We start from the raw sequence: 16,954 nt of genomic DNA, 5'->3' as shown, positions 1-16,954 counted from the left end.
CCCCCCCCAAATTGGTGTAAGGTCAAATATTTGAACCAGATTCCATTATCAGATTTTTTAAACTCATTCTAAAATAAGTCATTCTTTTTTTTATTGCCTTGTTTCAGTTAGTCATTAGTTACATATTTATGTAACCAATGGTCAACTACATAATTTCAACTTGTTATGATACATGTTTATGTAACCTATGGTCAACTACATAATTTCAACTTGTTATGATACATGTTTATGTAACCTATGTTCAACTACATAATTTCAACTTGTTATGATACATGTTTATGTAAACCAATGGTCAACTACATAATTTCAACTTGTTATGATACATGTTTATGTAACCAATGGTCAACTACATGATTTCAATAAGTGATGTCAATAAGTTTTTTGTCTTACATGTTTATACATTTTAATCTCAGGTAGATTTTGGTTACGTGAGAATATTATTTGTATAGTTTGATGTCAATTCTAAATAGATAGCACCATTAAGCCAGTACCTGACCTCTAGTCAAATGGTTTTTCCTCGTTTGACCACTCATTTTAGGGCCTACTGCCCCAGCTAAAACGAGTTAGACCACTCATTTAGGGCTTGCTGCCCCAGCTAAAAATGAGTTTGACCACTCATTTAGGGCAAGTTTGACCACTCATTTAGGGCCTACTGCCCCAGCTAAAAATGAGTTTGACCACTCATTTAGGGCCTGCTGCCCCAGCTAAAAATGGTTGCCTTTCATTCATTGTGCCTTAAAGGAATTGTTCCAGGATGGGGTGTTTCCACATTTCAGTTAATTGCAGGGTTTGGATATCTCCACATTTTTTGTGCCTGATCGTATAGAATATAAAGATCTATTTTTTATGTTTATTCTTTGGTATATTTGAATGTAACCAGTTTTTATGGAGGCAATAGTTATTCAGAAGTTTAAACCATTTTTTTTTTTATAAGCTGTTGCATTTTTAAAGATGAATTGTAGTGTCCTTTAATTTTAATACATTCTTTATGTTATATATACACATGAACTTACTATATGTCTTGCTCCACATATGGACTTAGCTTTCTGTATTCGTTAAATCTCACAGCTACCTTAGTAGATCATTGAACAAAACATAAAGAAATTAACCCACACACTTTACACTAGGCAATGAGAGAAAAACTGTCATAAGGTTAGCCATGTTGAGTCTACTATGATATGCAGTACAGATTTTTTTTTTCTAATACAATTATACTTTGCCTCTAATTTACAAATCTTATTTCATCCAATCAGTTGACTTTTAATTATTACCTTCCCTTTGACAAACAATATGTGTGACAAATTCTTAAATTCAAGATTGAATTGTAAAAATGTCTGAGGATTTCCTTGATCATAATTGTTCAAAGTGCTACCAGTATCAGTTCTATGAAATACTGAAATTTCTGCATGATAATTCAATCAAATTTACAGCAAAAAATACTGAAATTTCTACATGATAATTCAATCAAATTTACAGCAAAAAATACTGAAATTTCTGCACAATTTAATCAAATTTACAGCAAAAATTACTGAAATTTCTACATAATTTAATCAAATTTACAGCAAAAAATACTGAAATTTCTATATGATAATTTAATCAAATTTACAGCAAAAATTTAATCCAAAGATCTCTCCTGCTGGTCTTAAAATACTTTGGATAGGTTCACACGTTGTCATGGTTACGTGGCTCTCCTGTTGGCTTCCAGATACTTTGGATATCCTCGACAAGCTGCGTGCATCATAGTTAAAAACTGGGGGACACCTGTCTATAATACATAGGGGTACCAAATCTGGATAACGTTGTACAGTAATTCTACAGAGTAAATACAGCTATTAGGTAATTATAAGTTATGTGAGGTAGCATGTTCTGATGTAAGCTTTTAAAATATTTAAAAACCAATTTTACAACTGTAAGCAGAAAGGTAGATAAGAATATTTAAGGGTGAAATACCTTGGCTGCCCAGTTGATCAACCATGTTGGAATATTACCCTCCGGGTTGTCATAATAACGCATAAAGGCTGAAAGTAAATGTTAGAAAACTAACACTATTTCATCTAAATGTCTGCAATATTACGAAAAGGTAATATTACTGACAAGGTGGTGATCTCACTGACAAGGTGGTGATCTCACTGACAAGGTGGTGATCTCACTGACAAGGTGGTGATGTCACTGACAAGGTGGTGATGTCACTGACAAGACGGTGATCTCACTGACAAGGTGGTGATCTCACTGACAAGGTGGTGATCTCACTGACAAGGTGGTGATCTCACTGACAAGGTGGTGATCTCACTGACAAGGTGGTGATCTCACTGACAAGGTGGTGATCTCACTGACAAGGTGGTGATCTCACTGACAAGGTGGTGATCTCACTGACAAGACGGTGATGTCACTGACAAGACGGTGATCTCACTGACAAGGTGGTGATCTCACTGACAAGGTGGTGATCTCACTGACAAGGTGGTGATCTCACTGACAAGGTGGTGATCTCACTGACAAGACGGTTATGTCACTGACAAGACGGTGATCTCACTGACAAGGTGGTGATCTCACTGACAAGGTGGTGATCTCACTGACAAGGTGGTGATCTCACTGACAAGGTGGTGATCTCACTGACAAGACGGTGATCTCACTGACAAGACGGTGATCTCACTGACAAGACGGTGATGTCACTGACAAGGTGGTGATCTCACTGAGACTCACTGAGTAAATGGTGCAGACCAAAGCCAACTAAATGGTGCAGACCAAAGCCAATTAATTGGTGCAGACCAAAGCCAATTAATTAAATGGTGCAGACCAAAGCCAATTAATTAAATGGTGCAGACCAAAGCAAATTAATTGGTGCAGACCAAAGCCAATTAATTAAATGGTGCAGACCAAAGCCAACTAAATGGTGCAGACCAAAGCCAATTAATTAAATGGTGCAGACCAAAGCCAATTAATTAAATGGTGCAGACCAAAGCCAATTAATTAAATGGTGCAGACCAAAGCCAATTAATTAAATGGTGCAGACCAAAGCAAATTAATTGGTGCAGACCAAAGCCAATTAATTAAATGGTGCAGACCAAAGCCAATTAATTAAATGGTGCAGACCAGAGCCAATTAATTAAATGGTGCAGACCAAAGCCAATTAATTAAATGGTGCAGACCAAAGCCAATTAATTAAATGGTGCAGACCAAAGCCAATTAATTGGTGCAGACCAAAGCCAATTAATTGATGCAGACCAAAGCCAATTAATTAAATAGTGTAGACCAAAGCCAATTAATTAAATGGTGCAGACCAAAGCCAATTAATTAAATGGTGCAGACCAAAGCCAATTAATTAAATGGTGCAGACCAAAGCCAATTAATTGGTGCAGACCAAAGCCAATTAATTAAATGGTGCAGACCAAAGCCAATTAATTAAATGGTGCAGACCAAAGCAAATTAATTGGTGCAGACCAAAGCCAATTAATTAAATGGTGCAGACCAAAGCCAACTAAATGGTGCAGACCAAAGCCAATTAATTAAATGGTGCAGACCAAAGCCAATTAATTAAATGGTGCAGACCAAAGCCAATTAATTAAATGGTGCAGACCAAAGCCAATTAATTAAATGGTGCAGACCAAAGCAAATTAATTGGTGCAGACCAAAGCCAATTAATTAAATGGTGCAGACCAAAGCCAATTAATTAAATGGTGCAGACCAGAGCCAATTAATTAAATGGTGCAGACCAAAGCCAATTAATTAAATGGTGCAGACCAAAGCCAATTAATTAAATGGTGCAGACCAAAGCCAATTAATTGGTGCAGACCAAAGCCAATTAATTGATGCAGACCAAAGCCAATTAATTAAATAGTGTAGACCAAAGCCAATTAATTAAATGGTGCAGACCAAAGCCAATTAATTAAATGGTGCAGACCAAAGCCAATTAATTAAATGGTGCAGACCAAAGCCAATTAATTGGTGCAGACCAAAGCCAATTAATTAAATGGTGCAGACCAAAGCCAATTAATTAAATGGTGCAGACCAAAGCCAATTAATTGGTGCAGACCAAAGCCAATTAATTAAATGGTGCAGACCAAAGCCAATTAATTAAATGGTGCAGACCAGAGCCAATTAATTAAATGGTGCAGACCAAAGCCAATTAATTAAATGGTGCAGACCAAAGCCAATTAAATGGTGCAGACCAAAGCCAATTAAATGGTGCAGACCAAAGCCAATTAAATGGTGCAGACCAAAGCCAATTAAATGGTGCAGACCAAAGCCAATTAATTAAATGGTGCAGACCAAAGCCAATTAATTAAATGGTGCAGACCAAAGCCAATTAATTAAATGGTGCAGACCAAAGCAAATTAATTGGTGCAGACCAAAGCCAATTAATTAAATGGTGCAGACCAAAGCCAATTAATTAAATGGTGCAGACCAAAGCCAATTAATTAAATGGTGCAGACCAAAGCCAATTAATTAAATGGTGCAGACCAAAGCCAATTAATTAAATGGTGCAGACCAAAGCCAATTAATTAAATAGTGCAGACCAGAGCCAATTAATTAAATGGTGCAGACCAAAGCCAATTAATTAAATGGTGCAGACCAAAGCCAATTAAATGGTGCAGACCAAAGCCAATTAAATGGTGCAGACCAAAGCCAATTAAATGGTGCAGACCAAAGCCAATTAATTAAATGGTGCAGACCAAAGCCAATTAATTGGTGCAGACCAAAGCCAATCAATTAAATGGTGCAGACCAAAGCCAATTAATTAAATGGTGCAGACCAAAGCCAATTAATTAAATGGTGCAGACCAAAGCCAATTAATTGGTGCAGACCAAAGCCAATTAATTAAATAGTGCAGACCAAAGCCAATTAATTAAATGGTGCAGACCAAAGCCAATTAATTAAATAGTGCAGACCAAAGCCAATTAATTAAATGGTGCAGACCAAAGCCAATTAATTAAATGGTGCAGACCAAAGCCAATTAATTAAATGGTGCAGACCAAAGCCAGTTAATTGGTGCAGACCAAAGCCAATTAATTAAATGGTGCAGACCAAAGCCAATTAATTAAATAGTGCAGACCAAAGCCAATTAATTAAATGGTGCAGACCAAAGCCAATTAATTAAATGGTGCAGACCAAAGCCAATTAATTAAATGGTGCAGACCAAAGCCAATTAATTAAATGGTGCAGACCAAAGCCAATAGATTAAATGGTGCAGACCAAAGCGAATTATGTGGTGCAGACCAAAGCCAATTAATTAAATAGTGCAGACCAAAGCCAATTAATTGGTGCAGACCAAAGCCAATTAATTAAATGGTGCAGACCAAAGCCAACTAAATGGTGCAGACCAGAGCCAATTAATTAAATGGTGCAGACCAAAGCCAACTAAATGGTGCAGACCAGAGCCAATTAATTAAATGGTGCAGACCAAAGCCAACTAAATGGTGCAGACCAGAGCCAATTAATTAAATGGTGCAGACCAAAGCCAATTAATTAAATGGTGCAGACCAAAGCCAATTAATTAAATGGTGCAGACCAAAGCAAATTAATTGGTGCAGACCAAAGCCAATTAATTAAATGGTGCAGACCAAAGCCAATTAATTAAATGGTGCAGACCAAAGCCAATTAATTAAATGGTGCAGACCAAAGCCAATTAATTAAATGGTGCAGACCAAAGCCAATTAATTAAATGGTGCAGACCAAAGCCAATTAATTAAATAGTGCAGACCAGAGCCAATTAATTAAATGGTGCAGACCAAAGCCAATTAATTAAATGGTGCAGACCAAAGCCAATTAAATGGTGCAGACCAAAGCCAATTAAATGGTGCAGACCAAAGCCAATTAAATGGTGCAGACCAAAGCCAATTAATTAAATGGTGCAGACCAAAGCCAATTAATTGGTGCAGACCAAAGCCAATCAATTAAATGGTGCAGACCAAAGCCAATTAATTAAATGGTGCAGACCAAAGCCAATTAATGAAATGGTGCAGACCAAAGCCAATTAATTGGTGCAGACCAAAGCCAATTAATTAAATAGTGCAGACCAAAGCCAATTAATTAAATGGTGCAGACCAAAGCCAATTAATTAAATAGTGCAGACCAAAGCCAATTAATTAAATGGTGCAGACCAAAGCCAATTAATTAAATGGTGCAGACCAAAGCCAATTAATTAAATGGTGCAGACCAAAGCCAGTTAATTGGTGCAGACCAAAGCCAATTAATTAAATGGTGCAGACCAAAGCCAATTAATTAAATAGTGCAGACCAAAGCCAATTAATTAAATGGTGCAGACCAAAGCCAATTAATTAAATGGTGCAGACCAAAGCCAATAGATTAAATGGTGCAGACCAAAGCGAATTATGTGGTGCAGACCAAAGCCAATTAATTAAATAGTGCAGACCAAAGCCAATTAATTGGTGCAGACCAAAGCCAATTAATTAAATGGTGCAGACCAAAGCCAACTAAATGGTGCAGACCAGAGCCAATTAATTAAATGGTGCAGACCAAAGCCAACTAAATGGTGCAGACCAGAGCCAATTAATTAAATGGTGCAGACCAAAGCCAACTAAATGGTGCAGACCAGAGCCAATTAATTAAATGGTGCAGACCAAAGCCAATTAATTAAATGGTGCAGACCAAAGCCAATTAATTAAATGGTGCAGACCAAAGCAAATTAATTGGTGCAGACCAAAGCCAATTAATTAAATGGTGCAGACCAAAGCCAATTAATTAAATGGTGCAGACCAAAGCCAATTAATTAAATGGTGCAGACCAAAGCCAATTAATTAAATGGTGCAGACCAAAGCCAATTAATTAAATGGTGCAGACCAAAGCCAATTAATTAAATAGTGCAGACCAGAGCCAATTAATTAAATGGTGCAGACCAAAGCCAATTAATTAAATGGTGCAGACCAAAGCCAATTAAATGGTGCAGACCAAAGCCAATTAAATGGTGCAGACCAAAGCCAATTAAATGGTGCAGACCAAAGCCAATTAATTAAATGGTGCAGACCAAAGCCAATTAATTGGTGCAGACCAAAGCCAATCAATTAAATGGTGCAGACCAAAGCCAATTAATTAAATGGTGCAGACCAAAGCCAATTAATTAAATGGTGCAGACCAAAGCCAATTAATTGGTGCAGACCAAAGCCAATTAATTAAATAGTGCAGACCAAAGCCAATTAATTAAATGGTGCAGACCAAAGCCAATTAATTAAATAGTGCAGACCAAAGCCAATTAATTAAATGGTGCAGACCAAAGCCAATTAATTAAATGGTGCAGACCAAAGCCAATTAATTAAATGGTGCAGACCAAAGCCAGTTAATTGGTGCAGACCAAAGCCAATTAATTAAATGGTGCAGACCAAAGCCAATTAATTAAATAGTGCAGACCAAAGCCAATTAATTAAATGGTGCAGACCAAAGCCAATTAATTAAATGGTGCAGACCAAAGCCAATTAATTAAATGGTGCAGACCAAAGCCAATTAATTAAATGGTGCAGACCAAAGCCAATAGATTAAATGGTGCAGACCAAAGCGAATTATGTGGTGCAGACCAAAGCCAATTAATTAAATAGTGCAGACCAAAGCCAATTAATTGGTGCAGACCAAAGCCAATTAATTAAATGGTGCAGACCAAAGCCAACTAAATGGTGCAGACCAGAGCCAATTAATTAAATGGTGCAGACCAAAGCCAACTAAATGGTGCAGACCAGAGCCAATTAATTAAATGGTGCAGACCAAAGCCAACTAAATGGTGCAGACCAGAGCCAATTAATTAAATGGTGCAGACCAAAGCCAACTAAATGGTGCAGACCAAAGCCAATTAAATGGTGCAGACCAAAGCCAATTAATTAAATGGTGCAGACCAGAGCCAATTAATTAAATGGTGCAGACCAAAGCCAACTAAATGGTGCAGACCAAAGCCAATTAATTAAATGGTGCAGACCAGAGCCAATTAATTAAATGGTGCAGACCAAAGCCAACTAAATGGTGCAGACCAAAGCCAATTAATTAAATGGTGCAGACCAAAGCCAATTAATTAAATGGTGCAGACCAGAGCCAATTAATGAAATGGTGCAGACCAAAACCAATTAATTAAATGGTGCAGACCAAAACCAATTAATTAAATGGTGCAGACCAGAGCCAATTAATGAAATGGTGCAGACCAAAACCAATTAATTAAATGGTGCAGACCAAAGCCAATTAATTAAATGGTGCAGACCAGAGCCAATTAATTAAATGGTGCAGACCAAAGCCAACTAAATGGTGCAGACCAAAGCCAATTAATTAAATGGTGCAGACCAAAGCCAATTAATTAAATGGTGCAGACCAGAGCCAATTAATGAAATGGTGCAGACCAAAACCAATTAATTAAATGGTGCAGACCAAAACCAATTAATTAAATGATGCAGACCAAAGCCAATTAATTAAATGGTGCAGACCAAAACCAATTAATTAAATGGTGCAGACCAGAGCCAATTAATTGAATGGTGCAGACCAAAACCAATTAATTAAATGGTGCAGACCAAAACCAATTAATTAAATGATGCAGACCAAAGCCAATTAATTAAATGGTACAGACCAGAGCCAATTAATTAAATGGTACAGACCAAAGCCAATTAATTAAATGGTGCAGACCAAAACCAATTAATTACATGGTGCAGACCAAAGCCAATTAATTAAATGGTGCAGACCAAAGCCAATTAATTAAATGGTGCAGACCAAAGCCAATTAATTAAATGGTGCAGACCAAAACCAATTAATTAAATGATGCAGACCAAAACCAATTAATTAAATGATGCAGACCAAAACCAATTAATTAAATGGTGCAGACCAAAACCAATTAATTAAATGATGCAGACCAAAACCAATTAATTAAATGGTGCAGACCAAAGCCAATTAATTAAATGGTGCAGACCAGAGCTAGGTAATTACCTTTAGTCCCTGAACTGCCATTTGTACACAAGGCTGCACTTTGCAAATAATCTTTGACCCTTACAACTCCACTTTTCTCTGCTACATCAGGAGATTGAATGGATTTGGCTAGAACAATCCAAACTTTCTTGCCATCTTTATCCAGTTCTCTCAATTCCCTTCCATATAGGTACTGGTTGCTAGTTCAAGATTATAAAGTCTTCAAACAATTTTCTAGTTGGTTAAATATATTTTATAATTCTTTGAAAATAATATTCAAAATGAATTCCTACAAAGAATAACGTTTAACTAGATCTTTCTACCTGTCCTGGAGTGACAGGCAGGCAGTGACCCAGATCTCTCTTCCAGTTACTGACTGTGTTAGACATTTAGTATTTCATCTGGGACATTTAGTATTTCATCTGGGACATTTAGTATTTCAGCTGGGACATTTAGTATTTCATCTGGGACATTTAGTATTTCATCTGGGACATTTAGTATTTCATCTGGGACATTTAGTATTTCAGCTGGGACATTTAGTATTTCATCTGGGACATTTAGTATTTCATCTGGGACATTTAGTATTTCATCTGGGACATTTAGTATTTCATCTGGGACATTTAGTATTTCATCTGGGACATTTAGTATTTCATCTGGGACATTTAGTATTTCATCTGGGACATTTAGTAGACCTGGGAAGTTCAGTCTTGTACAGATGTTGGACCTAGGAAGTTCAGTCTTGTACAGATGTTGGACCTGGGAAGTTCAGTCTTGTACAGATGTTGGGACCTAGGAAGTTCAGTCTTGTACAGATGTTGGGACCTGGGAAGTTCAGTCTTGTACAGATGTTGGACCTAGTAAGTTCAGTCTTGTACAGATGTTGGGACCTAGGAAGTTCAGTCTTGTACAGATGTTGGGACCTGGGAAGTTCAGTCTTGTACAGATGTCTGGGAAGTTCAGTCTTGTACAGATGTTGGGACCTAGGAAGTTCAGTCTTGTACAGATGTTGGGACCTGGGAAGTTCAGTCTTGTACAGATGTTGGGACCTGGGAAGTTCAGTCTTGTACAGATGTTGGGACCTAGGAAGTTCAGTCTTGTACAGATGTCTGGGAAGTTCAGTCTTGTACAGATGTTGGGACCTAGGAAGTTCAGTCTTGTACAGATGTTGGGACCTAGGAAGTTCAGTCTTGTACAGATGTTGGGACCTGGGACATTCAGTCTTGTACAGATGTCTGGGAAGTTCAGTCTTGTACAGATGTTGGGACCTGGGAAGTTCAGTCTTGTACAGATGTTGGGACCTAGGAAGTTCAGTCTTGTACAGATGTTGGGACCTGGGAAGTTCAGTCTTGTACAGATGTTGGACCTAGGAAGTTCAGTCTTGTACAGATGTTGGGACCTAGGAAGTTCAGTCTTGTACAGATGTTGGGACCTGGGAAGTTCAGTCTTGTACAGATGTTGGACCTAGGAAGTTCAGTCTTGTACAGATGTCTGGGAAGTTCAGTCTTGTACAGATGTTGGGACCTGGGAAGTTCAGTCTTGTACAGATGTTGGGACCTGGGAAGTTCAGTCTTGTACAGATGTTGGGACCTGGGAAGTTCAGTCTTGTACAGATGTTGGGACCTGGGAAGTTCAGTCTTGTACAGATGTTGGGACCTGGGAAGTTCAGTCTTGTACAGATGTTGGACCTAGGAAGTTCAGTCTTGTACAGATGTTGGGACCTGGGAAGTTCAGTCTTGTACAGATGTTGGACCTAGGAAGTTCAGTCTTGTACAGATGTTGGGACCTAGGAAGTTCAGTCTTGTACAGATGTTGGGACCTAGGAAGTTCAGTCTTGTACAGATGTCTGGGAAGTTCAGTCTTGTACAGATGTTGGGACCTAGGAAGTTCAGTCTTGTACAGATGTTGGGACCTAGGAAGTTCAGTCTTGTACAGATGTTGGGACCTGGGAAGTTCAGTCTTGTACAGATGTTGGGACCTGGGAAGTTCAGTCTTGTACAGATGTTGGGACCTGGGACGTTCAGTCTTGTACAGATGTTGGGACCTAGGAAGTTCAGTCTTGTACAGATGTTGGGACCTAGGAAGTTCAGTCTTGTACAGATGTTGGGACCTGGGAAGTTCAGTCTTGTACAGATGTTGGGACCTGGGAAGTTCAGTCTTGTACAGATGTTGGACCTTGGAAGTTCAGTCTTGTACAGATGTTGGACCTAGGAAGTTCAGTCTTGTACAGATGTTGGGACCTGGGACATTCAGTCTTGTACAGATGTTGGGACCTGGGAAGTTCAGTCTTGTACAGATGTTGGGACCTGGGAAGTTCAGTCTTGTACAGATGTTGGGACCTAGGAAGTTCAGTCTTGTACAGATGTTGGGACCTGGGAAGTTCAGTCTTGTACAGATGTTGGGACCTGGGAAGTTCAGTCTTGTACAGATGTTGGGACCTGGGAAGTTCAGTCTTGTACAGATGTTGGGACCTAGGAAGTTCAGTCTTGTACAGATGTTGGGACCTAGGAAGTTCAGTCTTGTACAGATGTTGGGACCTAGGAAGTTCAGTCTTGTACAGATGTTGGACCTAGGAAGTTCAGTCTTGTACAGATGTTGGGACCTGGGAAGTTCAGTCTTGTACAGATGTTGGGACCTAGGAAGTTCAGTCTTGTACAGATGTTGGGACCTGGGAAGTTCAGTCTTGTACAGATGTTGGGACCTGGGAAGTTCAGTCTTGTACAGATGTTGGACCTAGGAAGTTCAGTCTTGTACAGATGTTGGACCTAGGAAGTTCATTCTTGTACAGATGTTGGGACCTAGGAAGTTCAGTCTTGTACAGATGTTGGGACCTAGGAAGTTCAGTCTTGTACAGATGTTGGGACCTGGGACATTCAGTCTTGTACAGATGTTGGACCTAGGAAGTTCAGTCTTGTACAGATGTTGGACCTAGGAAGTTCATTCTTGTACAGATGTTGGGACCTAGGAAGTTCAGTCTTGTACAGATGTTGGGACCTGGGACATTCAGTCTTGTACAGATGTTGGACCTTGGAAGTTCAGTCTTGTACAGATGTTGGGACCTGGGAAGTTCAGTCTTGTACAGATGTTGGGACCTGGGAAGTTCAGTCTTGTACAGATGTTGGACCTAGGAAGTTCAGTCTTGTACAGATGTTGGACCTAGGAAGTTCAGTCTTGTACAGATGTTGGGACCTAGGAAGTTCAGTCTTGTACAGATGTTGGACCTAGGAAGTTCAGTCTTGTACAGATGTTGGGACCTAGGAAGTTCAGTCTTGTACAGATGTTGGGACCTGGGAAGTTCAGTCTTGTACAGATGTTGGGACCTGGGACATTCAGTCTTGTACAGATGTTGGGACCTAGGAAGTTCAGTCTTGTACAGATGTTGGGACCTGGGACATTCAGTCTTGTACAGATGTTGGGACCTAGGAAGTTCAGTCTTGTACAGATGTTGGGACCTAGGAAGTTCAGTCTTGTACAGATGTCGGGACCTGGGAAGTTCAGTCTTGTACAGATGTTGGGACCTGGGAAGTTCAGTCTTGTACAGATGTTGGACCTAGGAAGTTCAGTCTTGTACAGATGTTGGGACCTGGGAAGTTCAGTCTTGTACAGATGTTGGACCTAGGAAGTTCAGTCTTGTACAGATGTTGGACCTAGGAAGTACTGTCTTGTACAGATGTTGGGACCTAGGAAGTTCAGTCTTGTACAGATGTTGGGACCTGGGAAGTTCAGTCTTGTACAGATGTTGGGACCTAGGAAGTTCAGTCTTGTACAGATGTTGGGACCTAGGAAGTTCAGTCTTGTACAGATGTTGGGACCTGGGAAGTTCAGTCTTGTACAGATGTTGGGACCTGGGAAGTTCAGTCTTGTACAGATGTTGGGACCTAGGAAGTTCAGTCTTGTACAGATGTTGGGACCTAGGAAGTTCAGTCTTGTACAGATGTTGGGACCTGGAGTGCCCTATTACCTCGATGTAAGCACACTTGATTTGGTGTTCCGGGATGTGTGTGATATAAAAGCACTCTAGCTATTGTTCCCTTGGGGGGGGGGGGGGGGGGGTTATAGTTCATACTTCTTCTTGTGTTATCCTTGAGTGTTAGCTATTGACTTGTTCAATTTTTCTAGTAGGCCAACACAATAGTTCCCACACTCCCTGCCGACACAATATTTCCAATACTTTCTGACCAACTCAAAATGCTCGTATAAATCTTCAATTTTAATTTGATCCAAGTCTTCTATTTTGTCTGATGTTGAGGTATGTTTTGAATGAAACCCTCAAGAAAATGGTTATGAATCTGATTTCTAGTGAGTGGCAGTTCTGATGCATTTCAAAGTTTTTGTGGATGAAACATCCAACTGTTTGTTTATATCTGTCATCCAATCCACAATAGTACAGTTTGTGACCCTCGAAGCACTGTAGGCTTCCATTGTACTTCTAGTACTCTGTTCATCAAACTGATTACATTTCTCTTAGCCACTCCATATTCCAAGTTAGTTCATGACAGTAGTGTACTTCCCCCATCTATCTTGTGATGGTAGACCATTAGTGTACTTCCCCCATCTATCTTGTGATGGTAGACCAGTAGTGTACTTCCCCATCTATCTTGTGATGGTAGACAAGTAGTGTACTTCCCCCATCTATCTTGTGATGGTAGACCAGTAGTGTACTTCCCCCATCTATCTTGTGATGGTAGACCATTAGTGTACTTCCCCCATCTATCTTGTGATGGTAGACCATTAGTGTACTTCCCCCATCTATCTTGTGATGGTAGACCATTAGTGTACTTCCCCCATCTATCTTGTGATGGTAGACCATTAGTGTACTTCCCCCATCTATCTTGTGATGGTAGACCATTAGTGTACTTCCCCCATCTATCTTGTGATGGTAGACTAGCTCTTATTAACCCTGGGGTGGGAAATAGGAGGATGCTGGCAGAAATTGTTTTATACTTAACCTTTTTTGTATCATATTACTTTACTGATGTTAAATAAAGAACTAGTCACTTGTTTAAAAAGGATACATCACGATTCCATAAAGGGAATGGGTAGTTGACCTCCCAGTATACTAGGTTTCCTTCTTTACACTTCCTTACTTCAAGAACTTTAAATAAAAACTTGGATTAGTTATGTCAAAGTAAGTACCTATTATTACACAGAAAACTCTTACTTCAAAAATATTTCCAATAAAAAATTGTTTTAATTAAACAAGATAAAAATAATAGAAACCTTTTGCATAACTATCCCACATTTTTCGATAATCCAAATCCATGTAAACTTGAGCACAAATATCTGGTGTAACATCATCCAACTCTCCATAGATTTTATACTCATACAATCCAGAACCCTGAAGTTTTTAAATGTAAAAACTTTTAAATCAACAGTTTGGTCAAAATATTTTTAAAATCTTGGTAAATTAGAATAACCAGATAATATCTTTTTAATACATTACGAAGCAAACAAAAGATTGGAATGATTATAGGCCAATACAGAGGCTGTATTATGAGACCTCTTCTTCAGTAAGGGTGAGTCAATAAATGACATCACATCCTATGGTGGAGGGGAGGTTTTTTTTTTTTTTTTGATGAGAGGGAGAGGCAATTCAAATAGTGTGGTGTCATACTTTGAAAAAGTAACGCAAGAAACTGAATTTTAGCTGTTATTTCATATCTTAGAAAGCTCTTTTGTTTTTTATTGCAATAGAAATTTTTAATATACTCTGTTGGTTAAGCTTGGTCAATATTTTTAAAGCAATCGATATTTTAAAAATAAATTAAGCTGTAAGTTTGAGGTGATTTGTAAGCTGAGGTTTGACGTGATTGGGAGGGGGGGGGGGGGGGCGGCTGACTTTTTGTAACATGTGATGGTTAGGAGGGGAAATCATTAAAAAAATCATAACATCATTTATGGGAGAGCTCTAAGGGTGTAACAGTTATTTTTTCAATCACACAATAATTGTGGAAATATGGGCTGAAGGTACAATATAAGCTAGCCATGCAAATGTGAGCAAAGTATCAAGGGGGGCGTAGACCTAATTAGAAATACTAATTATAAAAAAGAAAAATGTATAATAGGTGAATAAATCAAATGCAGTTTGAGCCACTAGATATGATAAGAAATACCGAAACTTGTGAACAATGGTTTTTACTTAGTTTTAAGTTTCTTTTACACTAACACTGTCTTCATAATCTAGATCTCAGTGAACACAAATAACAATTCAGGCAAGAGTACTAAATCTATCTATAAATATAAAAAGCAATGTATGTGTGTTTGTCTGTCTTTTATGCATTACTACACCTTTCATCTGATCGCCATGAAACTTAAGAAAAGTTGTTGAGAATACTCCAGGGGAGGTTTCTACAAAAAAAAATCGTTTTTAATTTCACAAGACCAGCGCCCCAGAAGGGTGCGATTTTTCTCTATAACAGCATACAAAAAATTAAAGTCGAATGCGGTCTGACACAGTTCATCCAAATGCTATGAAACTTTGGTTTACATTACATTAGTATTAGCCTATTAGGCCTATATATATACTATATACTAATATACTGACTATATTACCTCATTGAAAAGACGATAAATAGTCACTCCATGAGATTCTACAAAAAATTCCCAACCATCCACATCAGGTTTATCGAGCTCATCTATTGCTCGGTTAAAATCGTCATCTGGGAATAATCCACACAATTCTGTTGCCATCACAACTTGACTCAGTGGTCTGTGCTGAGTGTTGTTTGTAAACAAATTGCACCCTTCTTGGCAACGGTTGAATGGAATCTTCTTTAACTTAGATCTAGATCTAGATCTAGAATCTAGGGCCTATTGTAGATATTGATTCTGTATCTGAAAATAAATAATATTTCTACCAAGTTATGGTTAAATCACGGATATGGAATCTAGCATCGGAAATTATTGGGTAATGTTTGTTAAGTTTCGGTAACATTGAACATTCGTTACTGTAAATCATAGTTTATTTGACCGTTGAAATAAAAATAAAGTCAAGTGCATTAAATTAATGTTTTAACTTAATTTATAAATTTAAAGTTTGGTAATCCCTTAGTTTAGCGTCGGTTATTATTCCGGAATCGTATAGCAGTAAAAAACAGTAAAACAATGCCAAAGTCTGTCACACACTTCCGGAATTCACCGGAAGTACTGTAAACCATACTTTATTTGGCGTCATCTTTTATTTTTATACAGAATGTTTAAATTTTGGATAGATTTATTTTTGTAATCATTTTTACATTTTGTAATCATTTTTACTATTTTCGTAATCTAGATTTTTTTACTTGGTCTAGCAGCTAGATATCTAGCTAGATCTAGATCTAATTAATTAATGGTCGCAAATCCGCTGCAAGCCAAAAACATTAAATTATTACATTTGACTTCATTATTTATATTTATATTAATATATGTTTTTTTTTTAAATTTTTAGATCTACTAATTTAAATCTACTATTATATTTATTCTTGTTTCCTTTAGTCGATTAAACTTAAAAAATTAAAACATTAATTTACTACAATCGACTTTCAATTTATTTATATTTCAATGGTCAAATAAACCATGGTTTACCGTAACTCTAGTTACCGAAACTCAACAAACATTACCCGATAATTTCCGACGCTAAACTAAGGGATTACCTAAAGTTTGACTGACAGAAAATTAGCAACAATTAGGCCTAGTAAATCTAAATTAATAAAATTAATAAATTAATTATAAAGTCGAGTGGAGTAATTAATGTTTTTTAAGAAACACAGAAGAAAAAAAAATGCAGAAGATTTGCGACAACTAGATCTAGATGTCTAGATATAGAGATCTAGATCTAGAAAATAAGACGTTTAGATTTAGGCCTACTAAATTGAGTACTAAAGTTAAAAGTAGTAAGAGTACTAAGTAAAATTAATCCTTTCACATTACACATTTTTAAACATTATGTATTAAAAACGGCAAATAAATTATTTGTTTACCGTATTTCCGGTGGTTTCCGGAACGGCTCGACAGACTACGCCATGGTTATACTGTTGTGTTTTTTTTACTGCTGTACAATTCTGGAATAATAACCGACGCTATTTCGTAATTT

The 16,954-nt window shown here is 37.8% G+C and overlaps 1 protein-coding gene across 4 annotated transcripts; it reads right to left on the bottom strand.

Annotated features, from left to right (window-relative positions):
* Nucleotides 1–6: 6 nt before the first annotated feature.
* LOC131930102 (phosphatidylcholine transfer protein) lies at nucleotides 7–15,823 on the bottom strand. Of its 4 annotated transcripts, none has more exons than XR_009384083.1 (7): nucleotides 15,436–15,823; nucleotides 14,104–14,221; nucleotides 13,882–13,978; nucleotides 8,908–9,086; nucleotides 1,951–2,018; nucleotides 1,617–1,765; nucleotides 7–1,494 (listed from the first exon to the last, which is right to left on the bottom strand). XR_009384083.1 is itself a non-coding variant. In XM_059286461.1 (6 exons), the coding sequence occupies exons 1-6, from the start codon at nucleotides 15,571–15,573 to the stop codon at nucleotides 1,679–1,681; spliced, it is 687 nt and encodes a 228-aa protein (XP_059142444.1). In that variant the 5' UTR covers nucleotides 15,574–15,823; the 3' UTR covers nucleotides 1,487–1,678. The 4 variants fall into 4 exon arrangements, 2 of the variants coding, with proteins under 2 accessions (XP_059142444.1, XP_059142446.1); XR_009384084.1 differs by having other exon boundaries at nucleotides 7–1,448; XM_059286461.1 differs by having other exon boundaries at nucleotides 1,487–1,765.
* Nucleotides 15,824–16,954: the final 1,131 nt, after the last annotated feature.

The sequence above is a fragment of the Physella acuta genome, unplaced genomic scaffold, assembly GCF_028476545.2.
Source record: "Physella acuta isolate Inbredline_101_S28 unplaced genomic scaffold, ASM2847654v3 ptg001718l, whole genome shotgun sequence".
NCBI lineage: Eukaryota > Metazoa > Mollusca > Gastropoda > Physidae > Physella > Physella acuta.
This window is presented reverse-complemented; position numbering and strand designations above follow the sequence as displayed.

What these genes read in the sequence shown, in the direction of transcription:
- LOC131930102 (XM_059286461.1), bottom strand. Translation starts at nt 15,573, where the DNA reads ATGGCAACAGAATTGTGTGGATTATTCCCAGATGACGATTTTAACCGA. An exon ending in TTTATCGTCTTTTCAATGAG is followed by an intron (nt 14,222 to 15,435) that starts GTAATATAGTCA and finishes TAAAAACTTCAG; the next exon opens with GGTTCTGGATTGTATGAGTA. An exon ending in GATGTATCCTTTTTAAACAA is followed by an intron (nt 9,087 to 13,881) that starts GTGACTAGTTCT and finishes ATCTTGAACTAG; the next exon opens with CAACCAGTACCTATATGGAA.